The following is an 8,960-nucleotide window of genomic DNA, read 5'->3' as shown; positions in this document are numbered from 1 at the left end:
TGACGTGGGGGTTCAAACAAAAACTAAAACTGACATACGCCCTACGTTCTGAGGACAGTTCTGGGCAGCTAAACGAGTCCTTTCCGTGCCTTTGAATACCTGGGTATTTGTTCCTGGAACTGTTTATTTGCAGTGATATTGTTTGGGCTCCTCCAAGTACATGAATGTCTTTAACAGATTGCCCTGAATGTAAATATCGTTGCTACACAAAGTGGTATTCTAAAGTTCTGCATTTGCTCTTCCCGCTTTCTCTGATGCAGCAGCTTCATCTAATAGCTTGTCTGCAAATGAAAATACCTGAAACCCAGTGTACAAATTTTGGCGCAAGGTTAGAGCCTGGGACCTTTGTGGGGCATTTTTCATCAGGTTGGAAAACACTGTCCTTCTGCTGCTGAAATATAAATAAGTAACAGAAGGAAATGCTTGACTGGTAATAGCCTGGATTTTGATTTAGTCTTCTGTTCAGTTTCTTTAGTTCTCTTTAGTTTCTGATTAGTCTTCCGTTTGAAATGGCAGTTCATACATTGACTGTCGATTCTGGATTTTGGATTATTTGGGGGTTGGGGGTTGTCGAGTCGTGTCCCCGCCCCTCCCCAGTTCTTCTGCAGTATTGCCTTAGGGTGGCAAACAAGTTTCATGGAGGTGTTGGTTCTAACTGACTGGTTGGAGGGACTGGCAGGAAATACTTCAGTAGAAATATAAAGGAAACAAAAAAAGACCCAGGGCTGGAGGGCCGTGGAAGGTGGCCGTTGGGCAAACGTGCTGAACAGTACATCAGTTACCCTTCCTGACCCATTTGACAAGGTTCCCTCTCTGAGATACCCTGGAGCAACAAGCTGATCTCAAGCGGGTCTGGTTAGTCTAGTTTCTTCTCATTAACCGCACGGGCACTCTTAAGCTGGTGTAGCTTTGGACTTTGCCTTGAGCTAATGCAAATGACACGAGGTCGGAAATGCCTCTTGCAGTCACACTCGGAGCGCATCGTGCAGACTTTCAGACTACGGTAGAGGTTAACTATTGCTATGTTTGGACTGTACAACTTGAATATGTGTTTAATTTTTTGTGAACAGATGGATGACTCCTCTGCATCTGCTTCTCTGTCCCAGCTTATTCAGGTATATCTATATTCTTACCAAATACTTCAAAAAAAAAAAAAAAGTGTTTGCTTCATATTTTTAAATCTTGCACTGTGATCCAGAGCTGTATAACTGTTGTAATGCGAACAATGCTTTACTTTAATTCTTAATAATGTCAAGTATTTATGTTAACCTTAAAATGTGTGTATGCTTTGATCCTCTCCTGTAAAGAGCAGTTGCCACTTTGGGGAGATAGAAGGGGAGAACCTTACCAGCACCAACGTCACGTTGCACTAGTGCTCATCTTCAAGACACAAAGGAGAAGCACTTCAGAGGCTGTTTGCCCTGTTTCATACATTCCGTTAGTTCTGCTTTGGGGAGGAGCGCTATTTTTACAGAAGCATGTCACTGGCTGTAAGGGACGGACATTCCAGGGGGTGTGGAGCAGCCAAATTAGAGGCGTGCCTGGAACACGGACAATTGCAGGGCTATTTCTGAATTTCTAGTCCTCAGAGCTGCAGATCCATTCTTTGACCGCTGCACAATTTCATCAGCTGTCGTATAGATACAGTGGGCAACACAATCTGATTTCCTTGAACGCAGACTGTGTACGCTGTGATTATGTCCCTAACCGTGTCTAGGAACACACCCATGCCTGTGTGTGGCATGCTGGCGGAGGTGACCTTCTGGAACTCCTGCCACGCCGCGTTTTGCTGTGGAGCTGCTGGCGGTTTTTGCCCGGGAATGTGTAACTTTGGCTGGGAAAGCACTAGTCATTGCGCCTTGTGAGAAGGCGTAGTGCTAGCCAATTCAGTGCCTGGGCTTTAAAGTTACAAAGATCAGAGAAGGCAGGGCCTAATGCAGAGGAGCTCGTTCTTTCTTCTGAAAAGAAAGGCTGGAGTTCATTCCCAGGACAGAGAAAGCTCTCCCCACTAGCCACTTCTTCCCTCTCTCACCACAGACATGAAATTGTGGACATGTGGCAAAAATATTGGAAAAAATAATTCATTTGGAAGGTAGCCACCAGAAGAAACTGGTCTGCATTAGTGCTGTCCCTAAACGTGTCCTTGGTTCTGTAAACTTAGGTGACGTTTTACTCTAAAATGTGAGAAGCCATCCAAGAGGTGCACACATTGAAGCTTTTGAGAACATTGAAGTATTTCAGAACAATACAGGAACAACACCTCAGAGCAGCTCAAAACTGTGACTTACTCTACCCTCTTTAGCGCAGACTGGCTCAGCAGGGAGTCAATGTGTTGTAAAAAGTCCTCTGGTTTATTACTGCTATGTACGAAATGCCATATTTGAACTTTCGCCTATCCCTAGAAATGTTTTGTGGGTTTTGGATGTGTCTTGTACATCTCTTGGGTTCAAGCAAATCAGTCAAGTGTCTGTGAAGTTTTCTGTCACGGTTAATGGAAATGATTTCATAGGTGTCGATCTGCATTATGTTACAGTTGAGGAAAAACTGTGTATAGGAAACAACCATTTAATAAAATGCTGAAAGTAGTTGGTTGCTCTTGCGAAGGAATGCACCTAAAAGCAAAGACAGGAGTGGCTGATCTGAAGGCTTGGTGCTGGACGGTCCAAAGAATGTACAGTCCCTCCCTTAGACCCTGCTGGTATCTGCACTAGTGTGTAATTAAAACGTTTGAACAAATAGTACTTCAAAAACCAAGAAATCAGCTGGTTTCCTTCATATGAAGATCTAGTTCTGCGTAAGGCTTGTATTACAATTTGCATGGTAAAAGGACACGGCCAGCTGGAGAAACCTGCAGGTTTTGCTTACCGTAGTTAGCTCACTTAACACGAAGAAGTTAGCAGGGGCTCTAAAGTGTTTCTAACGTGTGTGTCGACTAACGGCCTGTTACACAGACTGCCAGTCTGGCTGAAGCCAGCGCTTCCGAAGAAGACAAAATAAAAGCGATGATGATACAGTCTTGCCGTGCATATGATCCAATCAAGTAAGTGTTGATAACGCCAGATCTGTTCCCCAACGATTACGGAGGGATGCTAGAGATGGTTGCTTTAACAAGAGAGATACATGCACCCCTTTTTCTTTTTCTCCCAAAAAACCTTCTAGTTACATGAAGAACAGCCTGGGTCTACCTCCGCCATCATATACTTGCTTTCGTTGTGGAAAACCTGGCCACTATATAAAGAACTGCCCAACAAACGGGGTAAGGTTGGGGGGGGACTTCTGGTGTTACTTCGGTTTTGTTTTTTACCTTGGCAGTGAGGTAACAGATACATGAACACGCATATTAAGACGTGTTTCTCTTGGGGTGAAATAGAGAGGTTACATGGCAAAGTTGCAAAGCCCTTCAAAATTCAAGGGACACCTGCAATTATCAAGGCAAAATTTTCTTTTTTCCAGGCCACCACAACAAACATAGCCAGAGATCTTTCTCTGTCAACTTTCATGCATATTTTTCTGTATTTCAATATGACTGGAAATTTATTTTGGGTTTGAACCCTTTCTAAAGACACTTCACAGTTTTTAGTATTTTGTACAAAACCAGGATGTTTCTGCTGGCCCCATCTATTGGATATCTGCCTGGTGTAATGACACAAGCCTCTGGCTGAGCGTCCCTGCCATTTAACAACAGTCACGGAGATGTCGTTTTAAGTGTGGGTCTTGAGATACGCCTGCATTTCTTTTCCTGCCAGGACAAGACTTTTGAGCCTGTTCCCAGAATTAGGAGGAGCACGGGCATTCCAAGGAGTTTCATGGTGGAGGTGAAAGATCCCAACACAAAGGGTGCTATGCTGACCAGCACGGGAAAATATGCCATACCAATTATTAATGCGTAAGTATGGGACTAACGGGACTGACCCAGGAGCGAAGGAGAGGAACCGTGCGTCGATGCCTGGGCGGCAATGCAGCCGAGTGGGCCAGCACCTCTAGTTACGGGGGAGGAAGCACTGGCATTGCATCTTAACCTTAACACCCGTGATACTTTCTAATCCCAAGGCCCTAAAATAGGACGCTCCTCCTGTTCATGCCCCTGGAAGCTGCTTAAACTTGTGGCGTGCTAAGAATCAGTATTTCTGCAAAAGGTTTCCGAGGTGTTTGCAGTGGAGTCGTTCTCTTTGAAAGCGCATTTTGCTTCTGTCCGATGCTGCAAAGGCTCCTTGCAAAAGTTAACAAGTTGCTGTGGGAGTGAGGTTTCCTCCCCCTCTGACTTTTATCACCTCCCCTGTGTGAAAGAGGCTGCAGTTTTCCTGTTGCTATAAACTAAGAAAATACTACTGTGTGCTGACAAGAGCGGCTGCTCTAAAATGCACTCGGTGGCACTTCTGGTGTTCTGCCATGGACCTCCTTTTGTAGAAGCTCTAACATAGACTTCTTCCATTTCCAAAACTTAATTACTCGGAGACTGACTTGATCCTCAGCCTGCCGTTTACTTTTACCCTCTGGCAACAGAGGAGAGGTGGGATTCATTTCACACGATTTCTAGCTGTCAAAAAATTATTTGCCTAGTCTGAGCTGATTTCTCCATTGACCCAATGAATGGGAGAGGTCTGCAGCAGGAAAATTGTTCCCCCTCCCTCTTCTCATCCTGTGGCTGTAGAAAAGGACTTTCAACTAGCGGCCTACGTTTTAGAAGGCTAATGTGGAGTGAGAAGAATTCCACCTGTTCTCTTCCCCTGAGAAAAGCCAAAGCTTGGAAAAGTTCTCCTTGACCCACCTTTAACTTTTTGCTCTCTCCTTCCCCACCCCCCTCCAGGGAAGCTTATGCCAGAGGAAAGAAGGAAAAGCCTCCCTTTCTACCAGAAGAGCCGGCCTCCTCCTCCCCCTCCGATGAGCCTATTCCAGATGAGCTCCTGTGTCCCCTTTGTAAAGATATAATGACCGACGCAGCTGTTATTCCCTGCTGTGGAAACAGTTATTGTGACGAATGTAAGTGTGACCCCATGGCTGTTAATTCAAAACATCACCTCTGATCCTCTGAAAGCAGAAACAGGAGATCAGGAAATTACTCTCTCACCGGTTCTATGTAGTACTTAAGCCCAGCCTGAATAGGAAAGGACTCTTCTCCTATAAAGGGCAAAAGAAAGGCCGAAAGCTTTTTCCTCCTTTTTATGTATCTCGTTAAATCCCCTTCGCACGTGGAAGGACGAGTATGAGAAGAGGGCGTAACTGCGCCGGTGATGACGCTATTAGATAGCGAATGCATTTCGTTTGTCCACAGCCCTTTCCCTCCTACAAAATTACAGAGCCAACGCTGGTGACTTCCTGTGGTCTGCAGCAATCGGGTACTTGGGCATTTAATGCACATTCTCCTCCACGGGAGAGTTGGCTGAAACCTTCAGAACTCAAACCCGCTAACGGGTTTTTGAGGTCTCTTTTATTCACTAGCCCTGAGGTTGGTGACTTCTCACTGTACTAGAGAGTGGAAAAAAGGTGAGTCAAGACATCAAGACACCGCCTACTCCACACCTCCAGATGTTACAGGAGTGAAACATCAGGGCTGTACCATTATTGGCTGCATACTAGAAAATTATTAGGCTACTGAACTTGAGCTTCATGTTCCCAATTCAAGATCATCTTCACCCATTAATCATATACATGGTTTTCTAACTGATGAGAACCCCAAAAATGGCCTTAGTTTGGCTAAAATCTATTTTGATGCCTCTAATTGCACACAGGTATTAGAACAGCGTTACTGGATTCTGAGGATCATACCTGCCCAACGTGTCATCAGAGCGATGTTTCTCCTGATGCTTTAGCTGCCAACAAGATCCTACGCCAGGTAACGTGATGGCTTTTCCGTGAACTGCTTGTAAGAGAAGTCTATTCCTGAAAAGCTGAAAGGGAAGAAAACATGAATCGGCAGCTCCTGAAGCAGGGCTAAATTGGACAAGGCTACATTTACTCCTCCAGTGCATGATCCCTTGTTACAGAAGCTTACAACTCCTTAGAGACAGTCTGGCAAATTCAGGTCACAGTTTTAACGTGATTGCCTCCCTTTCAAATTCGGTGTTGACACTGAAGTGCTTTAAATACAGACACCCTGAGTTACCAGTCATTAATGCCGGCGCTTAATGCGATGTGTTCCTATCCCTGCCTGCTGATTTATTTTAGGATTGATAGCATTTACAGGAACAGGCGAGTGATGTTCCTCTGTGGAGCCTTTTGTTTGTGTGCCTCCTGAAGTTTCCTATCCCCTTTTTGTCCGTGTTTTTCTGCCTCTAGGCTGTGAACAACTTCCAAAATGGAACTGGCTACCCTCGGCAGCAGCAGCCGCAGCAGCTGCCACCGCCACCACCTCCACCACCGCTCCTGACTGTCGGGCCTCCCGCCGCGCTGGTGACGGCCGCTAACCTTTCTAAACCTTCCTCTCAGCCAATCGGCGGGTTGTTGGAGGAGAAGGTTAGTTTGATTTCAGCATAGGCACTGATCCTTGTCTTTTAGCAGAGCTTCGTTTCCAACTCTTTCCAACCGTTTTTTGCCAAGGGCCGTCAGGTTCCGCTACTAAGACAAGCAGCACTGCCGAGTCGTCTGGGCCCCCAAGGACAATCAATACCCACAACGGGTAAGTAACGCTAACTTTAGAATTCCTTTAAAAGTCTTATCTTCAGATAAACTGAATGGGATTTTTTTCTTTTTCCCTCCCCACTGCAACAGGTCATCCAGTGAGAGCCACTACAATTCGCTCAGCAGGTGGCGGATCAGGCTGCGAACTGTAAGTGTCCCACAGAAATTCAATGCATTACTACCGGTAACTGTACTACTACTACTGGTTAAAGGAGGCCGTAACACGTAACTCCTGCAACAGCTGATTTGCAATGAATAAGTACGCACAGGTAGTTGTGGGGAACACAAGCGGTAATTAATTTTGAAATGGCTTACTTTGAATTGCCTTTAACAAAGGGATCTGTGCTTGCACTAAGATTATTTAAAATAAAACATCAGCACAGGACTGACAAGGGGACTGCCAAAAACCAACACTTTCTGGGGAAACCGTAATCACATACGAAAATTAAATATAATTATAGGATCAAGTGGAAAGCCAGGCTAGAAACTTGGAAGCAGAAACTTTACATGCTAACAAGTTCTTCAATTTGCAGTAGCATCATTACATAAACACATGGAGAGAGGATAAAAAAAACCAAACCAAACCAAACAAAGCAAACCAAATTTGAGAGGAAAAAAGTTGGGGAGTGTGACCCTTTTTTCTTTCTTTTTCTGTGTGGTTTTTTTTCAGGTCCAAGTCTCCCTGCAGTGCTTCATCTTACTGTAGAAGTTCGTATACCTACACCAAGTCAAGATCCAGTTCTTCCCCCACTCACTCCTACTCTCGATCATTCAATCGTTCCCAGTCTCGTTCCTCCCCGCGATCGCCGCCGTATCCAAGAAGAGGCAAAGGGAAGAGTCGTAACTATCGCTCCAGGTCAAGGTCACGCGGCTCTCACCATTCAAGGCTAAGGTCACCCCCGCACAGAAGATACCATTCACGGTCAAGGTCTCCGGTGTTTAGGGGCCAGTCTCCAACTAAACGGACTCTACCTCAAGGGGAAGGAGAAAGGGAGTGTTTTAACATGTCCAGAGAGGTTCCACCATATGATAGGAAAGCTTACGAGGGCAGATCCCGTGACTGGAGGGATCCATTTGAAAAGGAAAGATACAGAGAACGGCGAGGGAACTCTAGGCACCGGAGTGAGAAGTTTTACAAGGGCTATGCTGTTGGCTGTCAACCTCCACCTCCACAAAACAGAGAGGACTTTTCTCCAGGTAGGTTTGGTCCACCTGGCACCACAGAAGAGAATTTGCCATGTGCTCAGGGACGTAGGCAGGATTATCCTGGTGGGCAGAGGCACAGAAACCATCATACAGCTGGAAATTACCCTGAAAAACCATGTGGAAGGGAGAGCCATGGCATCAAAGATCCTGAAACATCAAAAAAGAAAGAGGTGGAAAAACCACTGGGAGACAAGAAAGGCAATAAAGATAAAAAGCACCGGAATGAAGGATTTCCAAATGCTGAGTTGTTGGAAGGTGCGAGAAAACCAAGAGAGGCAGCTGCAGCAGAAGGTGTTACAGCGGAGTCTGTCTTCAGGCTCCCAAGCAGAGACGATGCCACCCCTGTGAGAAATGAGCCTATGGAAACAGAGTCTAGTGCTTTCAGACTGGGGTCTGAAAAGGAGGAAGAAGAGAAGGATAAGCCAAAAGCAAAGACTGACAAGGCCAAGCGGAAAGTAGAAGTGGCTCTTCCTGCTAAGATGGACAATACAGTAAAACCAGCTGAAGGTTCCAACGAGAAGGTGGACACGGGTCGTGACAAATCTCCTCGACTGGAACCTCCTGCGAAAAAGGCAAAGGAGGACTAGCCAAAGTCAGGCAGTGTTAAAACACCTTCCTCTTGAAAGGATGAGGGTGTTTTGATGCTGTCCTGCAGCGAGTAGTTGCTAGTTGGGAGGATAGAAGGGGAGTGCCTTATCAGCCAAGTTAGAGCCATTTCTGGAATACGGGCAATTGCATGGCTATTGTTCTCTTTGTTTACTCGCACCTGTATAAACACAAATCGCATGTTCATCAATAAAGTTAACACTCTTTTAGCCTCGTGTGTTCCCTGGCATGTCTGTGTTACATTTCTAACTAGCGTCTCACCATGAGCTAACAGAGATGTCACAAAAATGATTAGGAAAAATGTGGGGATTGATAAGTCAGATTTCCTTTAAAAGGCAAGCCTAAACTTTGCCCCAAGAGAATTGACGGAAGCAGGAGATCATTCCCAAGAAATAGGGCACATCGATCACATCTCCCTTTCAGGCTGCTGCACTGACCCAGAGGGTAAAATTCCTACACCTCCCCAGCAAGAATCACAGTGACAGAGGGATCCTGGTGGGAGGGGGGTATTTGTGACATTAGAAGGAGTA

At 45.6% G+C, this 8,960-nt stretch overlaps 1 protein-coding gene across 1 annotated transcript; it reads left to right on the top strand.

Annotated features, from left to right (window-relative positions):
• The first annotated feature begins 1,070 nt into the window (after positions 1-1,070).
• LOC135311278 (E3 ubiquitin-protein ligase RBBP6-like) lies at positions 1,071-8,466 on the top strand. Its single transcript, XM_064440405.1, is given in 10 exon segments — positions 1,071-1,115; positions 2,952-3,040; positions 3,160-3,256; positions 3,747-3,886; positions 4,808-4,980; positions 5,730-5,833; positions 6,277-6,453; positions 6,709-6,716; positions 7,289-8,357; positions 8,359-8,466. Coding segments are annotated over 10 exon segments (2,010 nt in total).
• The last annotated feature ends 494 nt before the right edge of the window (positions 8,467-8,960 follow it).

Source organism: Phalacrocorax carbo, unplaced genomic scaffold, assembly GCF_963921805.1.
Source record: "Phalacrocorax carbo unplaced genomic scaffold, bPhaCar2.1 SCAFFOLD_36, whole genome shotgun sequence".
Classification (NCBI taxonomy): domain Eukaryota; kingdom Metazoa; phylum Chordata; class Aves; order Suliformes; family Phalacrocoracidae; genus Phalacrocorax; species Phalacrocorax carbo.
The sequence above is the reverse complement of the archived record's forward strand: the minus strand, read 5'-3'. Positions and strand labels throughout refer to the sequence as shown.